This window comes from Hibiscus syriacus, unplaced genomic scaffold, assembly GCF_006381635.1.
Source record: "Hibiscus syriacus cultivar Baekdansim isolate YM2019G1 unplaced genomic scaffold, ASM638163v2 tig00111952_pilon, whole genome shotgun sequence".
NCBI classification, from domain to species: Eukaryota; Viridiplantae; Streptophyta; class Magnoliopsida; order Malvales; family Malvaceae; genus Hibiscus; species Hibiscus syriacus.
In genome coordinates this window covers 967795-981671 of record NW_024063220.1, presented here as the reverse complement: position 1 = coordinate 981671, position 13877 = coordinate 967795, and the positions used below count along the sequence as shown (strand labels likewise).

The 13877-nt window shown below is 36.8% G+C and overlaps 1 protein-coding gene across 1 annotated transcript; it reads left to right on the top strand.

Moving 5' to 3' along the window:
* The first annotated feature begins 477 nt into the window (after window positions 1-477).
* On the top strand, window positions 478-9582 carry LOC120173438 (casein kinase 1-like protein 3). The gene is made up of 15 exons (XM_039180619.1): window positions 478-712; window positions 777-817; window positions 956-1025; window positions 1130-1278; window positions 1376-1542; window positions 1863-1924; window positions 2021-2084; window positions 2172-2256; window positions 2354-2383; window positions 7029-7128; window positions 7409-7491; window positions 7643-7700; window positions 7950-8086; window positions 8273-8463; window positions 9017-9582. Exons 1-14 carry the CDS (start codon window positions 637-639, stop codon window positions 8453-8455), a joined length of 1305 nt encoding a protein of 434 aa, XP_039036550.1. The 5' UTR covers window positions 478-636; the 3' UTR covers window positions 8456-8463; window positions 9017-9582.
* Window positions 9583-13877: the final 4295 nt, after the last annotated feature.

Genomic DNA, 13877 nt, shown 5'->3' with positions numbered 1-13877 from the left:
GGTGGATACAGTCAATAAAATAACTAAGAGAAGAAAATTTAAATTTTAGGGTGAACAAATTATATGTGCATCTACCACTACTTGGATTGAAATTAATACTTGAATTAGACTTCTTTTTTCCAAATTGATATTTAATTGACTATTTGGATCAAGAAACTAACTTTAAGTATCAAATTGAATAAAAAAATCAAAACACATGTACCTAATTGGACCAAAAACTGTTTAGGTACCAAATTGAACATTGAGGCTAAACTTAGGTACAAAGATGTATATTTACCCTTTAAAATTCTACTTACCCATCTTTTTAATTTCGCGCGAATCCCATAGCTTCAGTCAACGAGCTTTCTTAACACACACTAAAACCCCCAAACTACCCCTCTATCCATTTTAAATTTATGTTTATCCACTTTTAATTAATTTTATTTATTTATTTATTTATTTTATCTCAGGGCATACGCAGTTCATTTCTGTCTTCTGTTGTCGAACCTGTTTGTGGTTTCAGTTTCTTAAAAGAATAAAACAAAAAAGAAGAAGATAAAATCCGAGAAAGAAAACAATTACTTGTAAAAAATCCTTTGAATCTCTTTCACTAGCTTTGATGATCTGATTGATCGAATTCGTTGATCAAATTGAAGCATGGAACGGATCGTTGGTGGCAAATTCAAGCTCGGTCGTAAGATCGGCGGTGGATCCTTCGGTGAAATTTTTCTCGGTTCGTCTCTGCTCGATTTCTACTATTTTTCTATTTGAGTATGTATATATTTTTGTTTCAACAGCTACTCATATCGATACGTTTGAGATCGTCGCTGTTAAGATCGTAAGTTTCCTTCAATAATCGTTTAGATTCGTGATCTGATTATCGTTTAAGCTTCTTGCGGTAGAAATGACGGCTAAAATTGAAAAATCATTTGTTTCTAAAAGATTATAGTTACTAATTTGATTTTGGCGGTTATAGGAGAACAATAGAACAAAGCATCCGCAACTGCTTTACGAATCAAAGCTGTACAATATTCTTCAAGGAGGGAGTAAGTGTTGTTCTACTCGTTCAACTTAATCCAATTATTGAATACTTAGATTTTAGAACTGTGGAACAGAGTCGTTTTTTTTAATGATCTTGATTAATCCATAGGTGGAATTCCGAGCATAAAATGGTCAGGTGTCGATGGTGAAGATAATGCACTTGTTCTCGATTTACTTGGGCCGAGTTTAGAAGATCTTTTTGTGTACTGCGGCAAGAAGTTTTCACTGAAAACTGTCTTAATGTTGGCTGATCAAATGGTGAGCTAAATTTAATTTAAGTTTGTGTTTTTTTTCGAATTTTCTTTGGCTATAAAATATCACTTTATTTTGTAATCTGATGGTTGAGTCCTTTTAGATTACAAGAATTGAATATGTTCACTCCAAGGGATTTCTTCATAGAGATATAAAGCCTGATAACTTCCTCATGGGACTCGGTAGGAAAGCAAATCAGGTTTATATAATTGATTTTGGGCTTGCAAAAAGATATCGAGACTCAATAACTAATCACCATATTCCGTACAGGTAGTTTTGGGTTTAGTTTGTTATTTGTGATTTGCCTCTGTGTTTCTTTGGCTTGCTAGATGTAAAGCAGTTTTATGACAGTGTATGATATGTCAGTCTTGAATTGCTGTTACTGACAGGGATGGGCCTAGGCGAGGGCGGGTCCCCCCTAACTAAAAGTTTTAAATTTCTATATATTTTAGATATTTTTCTATTGAAAATCTGTTTTCACCCTCCTAAAATTTTATAAGTTGTCTCCCCTTAAGATTTTATAAGTTTGCCACCCTAATATAAAATTCCGCATCTGTCCCTACCAACATAACTAATTTTGCTTCTTACAGTGAGAACAAGAATTTAACAGGGACTGCACGTTATGCCAGTTGCAATACTCATCTTGGAATAGGTAAGGACTTCATCTTTTTATGTTATTTTCATTAGTCAAGTTGAACTAAGTGCATGTCCATTTACTTGGATATTTTGTCTAATGCTTTTTTCATAGAGCAAAGTCGACGTGATGATTTGGAGTCACTTGGCTATGTACTTTTATATTTCCTCAGAGGAAGGTAAACAACCTTTTCCTGGTGCTTTTAAGGTAATATTTTGGTATTGGTTTCTGTGTATTAAGCTGATCAAAATGTGTGATGATATAGTCTTCCATGGCAAGGCTTGAAAGCTGCCACAAAGAAGCAGAAATATGATAAAATAGGTGAGAAGAAGGTGTCCACTCCTATTGAGGTATGACTATGTTTTATATATCTTTCAATTCTATTATGCAGTTCAAGAATTATTTGATTAACACGGCTACTGTTTCCTTTGACTTCTGTTGATCAAGGTTCTATGTAAGTATCATCCTGTGGAGTTTGTGTTAGGTATGGCTCATAAATATACCAGTAAAGAGACAAGAAATGGAGCGGAGTGAGCGAACATCAACTGTCCTTACAAAGAAAGTCTCGTTGTGGGGTTACGAATTATGTGGGTTGTGGGTGCGGGGGCGTAGCCCCCGCGGTACGGTACAGGGTTGATTTTGTAATTATGTACCAGGGTTTTCTATTATAAATAGAGATGTAACCTAGACTAAAATATCATTGAATAAAAACTTCTAGCGTCGCCTAGGCACCGAGGACGTAAGCACATTGCCGAACCTCGTAAAATTCTCGTGTTCTTTTGTTTCTTTACCCGTTTTCGTCAACAATTGGTATCAGATGTCAGGAGCAAAATTCGAAGTCGCGAAATTCGATGGTCAGGGTAACTTCGGATTATGGCAAACGAGGGTGAAGGATCTATTGGCGCAGCAAGGGATCTTGAAGGCTTTGCGATCTACAAAGCCGGCGTCGATGGATGAGGAAGATTGGGAAGAATTGCAGCAGCGAGCGGCAGGAACCATACGATTATGCTTGGCGGACGAGGTCATGTATCACGTCATGCATCTATCGTCTCCAGACGAAATTTGGAGGAAGTTGAAAAGTCAGTTTATGTCCAAATCCTTAACGACAAAACTGTATCTGAGCAGTGGCTGTATGGGCTGAAGATGCAGGACGATCACGATTTGGCGCAACACGTGAATTCTTCAATCAAATCGTTTCTGATCTGGCTCGGCTTGATGTGAAAATTGAGGATGAAGACAGAGCGATGATTCTGTTGTGTTCGTTGCCTCCCTCTTACGAACACATGGTGACTACTCTTACATATGGGAAAGAGACTATCAATGTTGAGGAGATTACTGCAGCCTTGTTGGCTCAGAACCAACGGAAGCAGAATGCAGGGGAAAGCTCTCAAGCCGATAGCTTATATGTCAAGGGTAATCGAGATCGTGGACGGAAGCCAGAGAAGGTAGGGTCCGGGAAGCGGAATTCCAGATCCAAATCCAGGGATAAGAAGACGATTCACTGTTACAAGTGCAAGGAGGCGGGACATATGAAGCGAGACTGTCCGAAGTTGAAAAAGCAGACTGATGAGAAGCGTGATGGTCATCCAAGTCTGTGAACGTGTCGAGGATGATAATTCTGATTGCAGTGAGGGTGATATGCTTTCTATTTCAACGACACAATTGACGGATGCTTAGATTCTTGATTCTGGATGTTCTTATCACATCACGCCAAATAGGGAATGGTTTTCGACATACAGGCCGGTTAATTCTGGTTCGATTTATTTGGGTGATGATCGATGTTGTAATATTGTTGGTATTGGTGATGTCAGAATTAAGATGCACGATGGCTCCGTTCGGACGTTGAGTGGTGTTCGACATATCCCAGACTTGAAGAAGAATTTGATTTCCTTGGGCACTTTGCACAAGAATGGTTTTATTCCTAAGGCTGACGAGGATAGGGAAACCATTCGGATTGTTAAAGGAGCATTGACTGTGATGAAAGGCAAGATGACTGCAGGGAATATCTACAGATTATTAGGGAGTACCGTTGCAGGTGGAGTTCACTCTGTTGAGTCCTGTGATGATACGACAAAATTGTGGCATATGCGCCTTGCTCATCTTAGTGAACGTGGTATGGCAGAATTACACAAGAGAAACTTGTTGCATGGTGTCAAAAGCTGTAAGCTCGACTTTTGCAAGTATTGTGTTCTTGGTAAACAGACTAAAGTCCGTTTCAAGACTGCGAAGCACACAACTCAGGGGATTCTTGATTATGTGCATTCTGATGTATGGGGGCCTTCCACGACATCGTCTTTGGGTGGATCTAGGTACTATGTTACTTTTATTGATGATTTTTCACGGAAAGTTTGGGTGTATTTTTTGAAACAGAAATCTGAAGTTTTTGAGAAGTTCAAGCTGTGGAAAGCTGAGGTAGAAAACCAAACAGAACGAAAAATCAAGTGTTTGCGGTCTGACAATGGTACGGAGTACACAGATTCACAGTTCCTACAATTCTGTAAGGAGCATGGGATTCAGAGGCATTTTACAGTGCGCAAGACACCACAACAGAATGGTGTTGCGGAACGAATGAACAGGTCGTTGAATGAAAGAGCCAGATGTTTGCGGTTGAATGCGGGGCTTCCCAAACACTTCTGGGCTGAGGCTGTTAACATGGCGTGTTACCTTATCAACAGATCGCCAAGGGCATCGCTGGCTGGGAAAGTTGCAGAAGAGGTATGGACTGGTCATGATGTTAGTTTTGATAACTTACGGATTTTTGGTTGTCCTGCTTATGTGCATGTACCTGCTGATGAGAGATCCAAACTTGATGCAAAATCGAAGGAGTGCATTTTTCTGGGTTACAAGAAAGGTGTCAAAGGATTCAAGTTCTGGGATCCAGTTGCGAAGAAAGTTGTGATTAGTAGAGATGTCGTTTTTGATGAACAATCCATGTTGCAGCAGAAGCAAGACACGACAGTGGTGGATTTCGAGCAGTTTCCAGTTGAGAAACCAGAAACTTCTCAACCGACTTCTGGTGGTTCCACTACGGATGATTTGCAGGATTATAGTCTCGCCAGAGACAGGGTGAGACGGACGAATATAAAGCCTCCGAACAGATTGGGTTTTGAAGACTTTGTATCTTTTGCACTTATTGTTAGCAGTGATGATCCGGTTACTTTTCATGATGCCGTTACTAGTCAGGAAAACGACAAGTGGATGGCAGCCATGGTTGAGGAGATGGAGTCTTTGAATCACAATCGCACATGGGAGTTAGTTCCCCTTCCTGAGGGTAAGAAGCCGATTGGTTGCAAATGGGTGTACAAGAAGAAACCAGTAGTAACAGAAAAAAAAGGGGGAGAAGTTCAAGGCTCGTTTGGTAGCGAAGGGTTTTTCACAGCAGAAAGGAGTTGATTATGATGAAATCTTTTCTCCTGTGGTCAGGCACACTTCAATCCGAGCAGTACTTGCATTGGTGGCTAGTTAGGATTTGCATTTAGTGCAGATGGATGTTAAAACTGCTTTTTTGCATGGTGATTTAGAGGAGCAGATCTACATGCGGCAACCTGAAGGTTTCACTCAACCTGGAAACGAGCATTTAGTTTGCAGATTGAAGAAATCTTTGTACGGGTTGAAACAGTCTCCGAGACAGTGGTATAAACGGTTTGACTCCTATATGATCAAGATTGGCTACAACCGATGTGAGTATGATTGTTGTGTCTATGTTAAGAGCCTTGATGATAGTTCTTTTATTTTTCTATTACTGTATGTTGATGATATGTTGATTGCTGCGAAGAACATGGATGATGTTATCGGTTTGAAAACTTTATTGAGTCAGGAATTTGATATGAAAGATTTAGGTGCTGCAAAGAAAATTCTTGGAATGGAAATTTGCAGGGACAGAGACTCAAGGAAACTGCGGCTATCTCAACGGGGTTATGTTGAGAAAATGCTAGAAAGGTTTGCGATGAGCAGCGCGAAACCAGTTAGTACTCCATTGGCGAATCACTTTAAGCTCTCATCAGAACAGTGCCCCAAGACAGATAAGGAAGCTGAAGATATGGCAAAGGTTCCGTATTCTAATGCTGTTGGCTGCTTGATGTATGCGATGGTATGTACTCGTCTTGATTTAGCTCATGCTGTTAGTCAAGTTTGTAAGTACATGTCTAAACCTGGTAAGCAACATTGGGAAGCAGTCAAGTGGATCTTTCGGTACTTAAAGGGTACTGTGGGACATGGAATTGTTTTTGGGAGTCAGCGGGATAATCCTTTGGTTGTAGGATATGTGGATTCAGACTATGCAGGTGATTTGGATAATAGAAGATCTACGACAGGGTATGTCTTTACTCTTGGTGGAGAGCTATTTGTTGGAAGTCTACTGTTCAATCTATTGTGGCTCTATCTACAACTGAAGCTGAGTACATGGCAGCGGCTGAAGCTGCAAAAGAAGCTTTATGGCTTACTGGTTTAGTGAAGGAGTTGGGTGTGTCAACAAGGTGGAGTTCAGTTGCTTTGTGATAATCAAAGTGCTATTCACTTGGCTAAGAATCAAAGTGTATCGTGCTAGAACTAAACATATTGATGTAAGGTTCCACAAGATCAGAGAGTTGGTTGCATCTGGAGAGGTTTTGTTTCAGAAGGTACATACTGATGAGAATGCCGCTGATATGTTCACTAAGCCAGTTACGACAGACAAGTTCAAGCATTGCTTGAACTTGTTGAATGTTTTGAGTTGTTAAAGAATCAAGGTAACTCAACCCACATTGAAGTTTCCAAGAGGCAGGATATTCGCCAAGGTGGAGATTTGTTAGGTATGGCTCATAAATATACCAGTAAAGAGGACAGGAAATGGAGCGGAGTGAGCGAAGCGAACATCAACTGTCCTTACAAAGAAAGTCTCGTTGTGGGGTTACGAATTATGTGGGTTGGGGGTGCGGGGGCGTAGCCCCCGCGGTACGGTACATGGTTGATTTTGTAATTATGTACCAGGGTTTTCTATTATAAATAGAGATGTAACCTAGACCTAAAATATCATTGAATAAAAACTTCTAGCGCCGCCTAGGCACCGAGGACGTAAGCACATTGCCGAACCTCGTAAAATTCTCGTGTTCTTTTGTTTTCTTTACCCCGTTTTCGTCAACAGTTTGCATCATACTTCCATTATTGCCATTCGTTGACATTTGACCAACGCCCTGATTATGGATTCTTGAAGCGTCTTTTCCGTGATTTGTTTGCTCGTGAAGGTATTGTTGGATGCATTTTACCTATCAATTCTTTAAGAAGAGGTTTTTGAGTTCTGTAGCTCCTACAGTGACCATTTCCTCGGTTGAATTGTTCAATGCCTGTCTCACTTGGCCATCATAATTAGCTTGTGCTATACTCTTATGTCTTCTATGTTCTGGAAGACTCATTGTTTCAAAACATGAAAAATTAATCAATTTTACTGAAGAAAGTGATTGTGATCTAAAGCGGTGTCCTTTGGAATTTCTGGTTTAACTATTTTTTGGTTATATTTTGTTATAGGTTATGAGTTTGACTGCATATTTGACTGGACTATCATAAAGTACCAGCAAGCTCAGAAAAGTAGATCTCAGCTCCGATCATCTGTTAGTATCTTGCTTCTTTTCCTTGAAACTTACAACAAAAGTTTGTTCTTGGTTGTATATATTTTTTGGACCTGACTTAGTGATTTGGTATTTGTATCCTTTAATGGAAGATTTGTTCTTTCTGATAAGATAATATTTCCCAAAACTACAGCCAGCTCCTGGAGGTAGCAGCACTCATCCAATACCAGCGGATGTGAACAATCATCAAGGTTAGCTCCTGGTGATGCTTTTTTTGCTCAAATGACTGAATTGTGTATTTAGGAATTTATCTGTTGGATAAAGGATTTTAGAAGGCACGTGATAAGCTAAAAAGGAGAGACCTAATTGCATAAAAGTCGAGATAGGGTTGATATGTAAAATCATCAATGATCTTTATTGTGGAGAAATTTCAAATTCTGTTATTATTGATGTTACTTTTACTATGAAATAAGTAGGATTTGTTTTTGCTTAACTGCCAGGAGGTTTCAATCCTACTTACTCGGCTGATATTACAGAGCGCATTAGATCAAACAATGTTTCGGGTCCAGGTGTACACATGCAAGTTAAACAAGCTACAGGAAAGAACTTGATTTCTGATAGTAATGTTGATAAAAATGTAAGTTCGTGATCATATTTCAAAATCAGAAGGAAAATTTGTGGCGACTATTCTCGTTTGTGTAGACATTTATGGATACAGTTTTTTGTGGTTTATTTATCTGAATTAGGTTTTTTGGTGCTTTTAGATCTTGGAATCCATTTTAGCTTCATCTGCGTTATTGATTTGCATGTTTGGTTTTGGCAGATTTTTTACCCTCATACACCCTCATCTTCGTTTGCACCTGCTGGCACCTTGAAAAGAAATGGGCTGAAGTCAACATTGCCCAATGAAGCAACCAATTCTGGGCTTGGGCTTGGGCATGGAAATAAAATCTGTCCTTCCAGTAGTTGGATTTCGTCATTGCAACGCACTTCATCCGCCAAATGATGAAAATGGTAATTTGTCAGCTCATAGATCAATTTTCTATAAAGTTGGGCTTTATCTGAATGCAATTAATGCTCAATATACTGGCATTATAGACCAAATATTCACAATATTACTCCAGCTATGATTTGGAACAAGGGATATTCTAGTGGATCTACGGAGTCAACTAATTTTTGTGCTTTCATGTAATGCTTATCTGGTAGAGAGCTTTTAGTGTGCAATTATGTGTCATAATGACCCAAATAGCATATTTTATATCTATGAATTTTAATAAATGTGAATTTTGTATGAGGCACTACGTTCTAGCCATTAGGTATTTCGATTTCATTTTGACATCTGATACGCGCAACAGCAAGCAATCTTTTTTCTTTTCCACACGAGTTGCAATTCTATCCGTTCCCTCTAAGGGACTCATCAATGTCATGGAATATATTGCTTCACGTTTTCTTCACGCTCCAGTAGTTTTCCCATTGCAATTTCCGTTTGTTCTGTGAATAACTTAAATATCTCATGTTTGATCTTAAATGATCGTCTCAGTCATCTGCTCTTGCTTCTAATTCACAGGATGCATTTCTGCCTACAGTATATCCCCCTGGATACTACAAGTTAAAATGGAAAATCTAGATAAGGGCTGCTTGAAGAACACTTTATGGTTTGATATCTTGCCTCGAGTTGGTCAATTCTGCAAAAAATATCAAGTTTTTACCTTTGATTTTGATTTGATTCCGGCAGAGGGGGGTTCAGCTTAGTCTATTTCAATGAACACATTATCTCAGATAGACTGAAATGTCGGACAAGGCAGTGCGCCGATAATGTATATATATATAGATATATATATATCAAGCTTGTCCAACCCGGTTCATTGCGGTAGAAGCTGTTTGAGATAACTATTTGAACTTGGATTGTGAAGAACTGAGGAGCTCAAGGTGGGTATGCTTGGACTTTGAGAACATATTATGCGTATATGGTGTAAAGTTTTAAACTAGGTGGGGGTGGACAAGACATTCCTCGAAGCTCCATTGGTACGTATGGATGTAGGGATGGACCTAAACAGGAGCGGTCACCCTCTGAAAAATTAAAATTATCATATATTTTAGATTTTTTATGTATTTCTATTGAAAATTTATCTTTGTTCCCTTATAATTTTATAAGTTAAAGTTTGTTCCTCTAGAATTTTATAAGTTTAAGTTTGTTCCCTAATAAAAAATCATGCGTCTATCCTCCCGTCCGTCCTTGTATGGATGTATGGTATGCAGCACTGTTGGCGACTCACTTCTGATACATGATAATACCATTTTAAGAAAGTGGTGCAAATCATAAATTCCAGTAATGGAGTTGTGGTAAATCTTACATTGGATGATAAAAACCATTATGTTCGTTGCCCCTACAACTGAGGCTCTCCCTTGCGTGTAGATTTTCTGTTTAGAATTCAGTGTTAACGCTCCCGCGTTTTTAATCATGAACAAAATTGTTCGTTTTGATTTTCTTATTTTTACTATGATTATGATTAACTTAACATATATACTGTACGTAACAATGTAAGCACTCCGTTTTTTGTTATCGTGTGAATGTGTCACTCCGCATTCGAACGAATGAGGCAGATTGTCTATGAAGGTTGCTCATCGTATTAATTGTCTTCTGGGATTAGTACATATGTTTTTTTAAGAGGGGAATAATGGTTTAGTAGTATTAAATTCTAGGAATCAAAGTCAATGATAACTGGTTTTCAAAAGATGGAAGTCCAAAGACAAATAAAGATACACATCAGTATTAAACATATTGTTTAAAATTCAGTTTTAAGGAGTTATTTAGTGGTTAAAGAGATGATTGTTATTTTTAAAAGTTCTAAATTTGAGCATCAACAACTAACTATAGGGGTAATTAAAATATTCTTTGTCAAATGGTTAAAAGTCTATATTGGACAAATACTACTGTTTGTAATCACTTTAGATTAATAAAAAATATTTTTTAAGGAAATAAATATAAATATTGTTTTAAAACTCATTTGTATTAAAAATAGGGTAAAGTACAAAATGACCCTTCGATATATGGTATTGCTTTATTAAGTCCCTCAACTATTAAAAGTTAGAAAATTATCACATGATTATTCATTATGTTCCAAACTCATCATTTTTCGTTAAAAATTAACGGTATTCTAAGCTGAACATTAGCCTGCTAACTATGATATAATAAAATCTGATCCAAGAACTTCAAACGACTATCATATCTCAATCATCATGCTAACATCAAATTTATGCAAACATCAATTTTTTAATGGAAATTGACGACTTTAGAACATAATGAATAGGTGGGTGATCATTTTGCAACTTTTAATGGTCAAGGGACTTAATAAAGCATCTTCTATAGTCGGATGATCATTTTATAACTTTTAATAATTGATGAATTTAAAAAAGTAGTATCCTATAGTCAAGGGAATATTTGTGTACTTTATCCTAAAGATTACTATAAATAAAATCATATAAGTCTTGGATAAGGATAATTATTTAAAAAACACTGATGATTTGAATGTATTTTCATTCCCTTATGAGATTGTTTAATTAATGGGTTGAATTAATGTTTTAATATAACAATAAATTGTAAAATTGATTTTTAGACTTAATTGAATTTGTCAAAAATTTACCAAAAATAATTCAAAGTCAAGATCAATTGAAAAATATGTTTTAAATGTTTTCCAACTTAATCAAACCTTTTCAAAAATTTACTTGATCGCTTTCGCGCTTTAAAGTTGAGTTTCCAAGGATTTTTGGCTCAAAGGATCGATCTTTTAGCAAAAGGATTGATCCCTCGAGGAAAAGGATCGATCCCTTCATCAAAATGATCAATCCCTCGATGAAAATAATCAATCCCTTCCCTTAAAAGATCGATCCCTTTCTTTCAACGATCTAATAATTTGAAAAAGGATCGATCTCTTTTGCATTAAATGCTATTTTTAGTTGTAAGTAACGACTATAATCACTCTCAACTATTCTAATAAGCTATAATTGATTAAGAAGGTATAAATTGCAAGTCAAATCATCACAAGATCAACAAAAACCATATTAAACAAAACTACCAACATCAAAGTATTCTTTTGTGCCCAATTTGTGAAATTCTTTGTTGTAAATACACTTATGAGCTACATTGTTTATTTTGCATAATTATGGTTGTAACACCTTAATTCGACACGACTTGAAATCTGAATGATTAGAATATTACACGGAACTACCTAAGTGGCTAACCATTTTTTGGAATCGTTTTGTCACATTCATAAATTCAAGACAATAAAATATAAAACATAATAACTTCTCAAAATATAAGTTTGGTTTGCAACCGGTAAGGAGCTCCCATGAAAATAGTCAAAACACATAAGTTCAAATAGAGTTTACGACTCAAACATTAAACAAGGGTCTATGAAAGTACATGCTCATTGCAATACTCAAGACGTACTCTTAATATATCAAGTCTGAAAATCCTTAAGTCCGACGATGAGCCCCTCGAACTGACACCTAAGAATCTACGCATGGAAACACATTCCATACACTGAGCTCACAAGTTCAGTGCCACAAAAATAACCCTACTATACTACATGCATTCAATATATAAGCATGGTACTAGTATGGTTATGAAAAATTAAGTACATTCAACAAGACAACAACAAAAGTAAGCATCATGGTGTAGCTCGGGGTCAGTTAGCATCACAAAACAATCGACACCTTGCATGACTAGTATACTCCTCTAGAGTATTTGGGATGGGGTCGGGTCACTCAACATCAACACTATGTCCAACTAGCATTTTAAATGCCCAATCACTACTTTGGATAAATCCGAATAATCCACACTCTACCAATCAACGACATACAAAGTGACTTGGGTGTCATCATCATTTCCCGAGAGTCAAACAAAAGCATAAGCCTTATGGAATCTTACCTTATTAAGATCTTATGTTATCACCCAATTTATTAAGGTCATCACTTATAAGTTTATTGACGAATTTCCCCTCGAAACGAAACCCGTGACTCCTTAATGTAAGTTACTCTTATAAACCCAAGTATTCAAGATGATACTGATACTCCCCCTTGGGTACTGGTACTTCCCTTCCTAAGTATCAATACTTCTTTGAGTATCAGTACCAAAATTACATTATATGATTTGGAAAAAGCCTTAGTATTAATACTCTTCCTAAGAGTATCGATACTCTACCTTCAGTATTGATACTCTCATAAGTACCAATATCGAAATTATATTCCATATTTTGAAAAATGCCTCGGTATCAATACCCTGACTGGAAGTATCAATACTCTCATGAGTATCAATACCTAATTTGGCTACTGGAATCTAATCGAGTACCCGAGTATCAATACTAAGCTTTTGTGTATCATTACTACATGAACAATATCGATACTCCTTGGACGAGTAACAATACTTCGCTTAATAAATCCTTTGAAATTTCTCACTCAATACGAACAGTATCAGTATTGTTCCTCCAATATTGATGCCCCAACCTAGAAAACTCTATTTTTCTCGAGTAAAGACTCTTAAATTACTCCCTAGGTACCCCAAGACTCCCAAACGGTGTTTAAAACTTATTTATATTTCAAGGGTCATAAAATGTCAATACTTTATGCATGAACAACAACAAATATCCATTTTCATGATATAAACCCCAATGCACCTCAAATGCCTCATGTATATATACAAACATCAAAACTATACATGCTAATATACAAGCAATAAATGAAGGTTAGATGTGTATTTCCTTACATCTAGAAGCTGAAGAATCAACCCAAACTCACCTAAGTATCACTTTCTCTTTTCTCTTGCTTTTGGAGCTTTCGCCCACTTTTTTCACTAATCATAAGGAATGAAATGAGTAACCAAATTATCTAAAGGATTAAGAAGGTTAAAATATCTAAAAATGAATTGAGAACATTAAGAAAACCTAAGACCCAAAACCTACCTTAAACCCACACTTATGGTTTTTCCATAATTAAAGCTTCAAAAATTGACTTTGAGAGGAAGGTAGAGGATTTAGGATTTTGCTGAAAACATTTTGATGTTTAGATATAACAAATTAAGTGTTAATGAATTTTAAGATTTTATTATATTTTCAATTATATTCGATTAAATTATTCGAATATCAAAATATTACTCCAAGTTTTTTAAATGTCAATTTCAATCCTTACTAAAGTGTAAAATTAAGTTTCAAACTTAAAATATTTTTGAAACAATTTTTACAAAGTATTTCGAGCCTTATTCAAGCCAAAAATCAATTTTCATTAGTATGGTACCGATACCCCCTATATGGTATCGATACCCCTATGAACATTTTGGTTCCGAGAAATAACAGATTGCTCGGTTGGTATCGATACCCCCCAGAGGTATCCATACCCCCAGGGTATCCATACCCCCTACAGGGGTATCTATA

Coding starts and splice junctions, on each gene's coding strand:
- LOC120173438 (XM_039180619.1), top strand. CDS start 637: ATGGAACGGATCGTTGGTGGCAAATTCAAGCTCGGTCGTAAGATCGGC. Junction 2,085..2,171: donor TTATATTTCCTCAGAGGAAG/GTAAACAACCTT, acceptor GTGATGATATAG/TCTTCCATGGCAAGGCTTGA. Junction 8,087..8,272: donor ATAGTAATGTTGATAAAAAT/GTAAGTTCGTGA, acceptor TGGTTTTGGCAG/ATTTTTTACCCTCATACACC.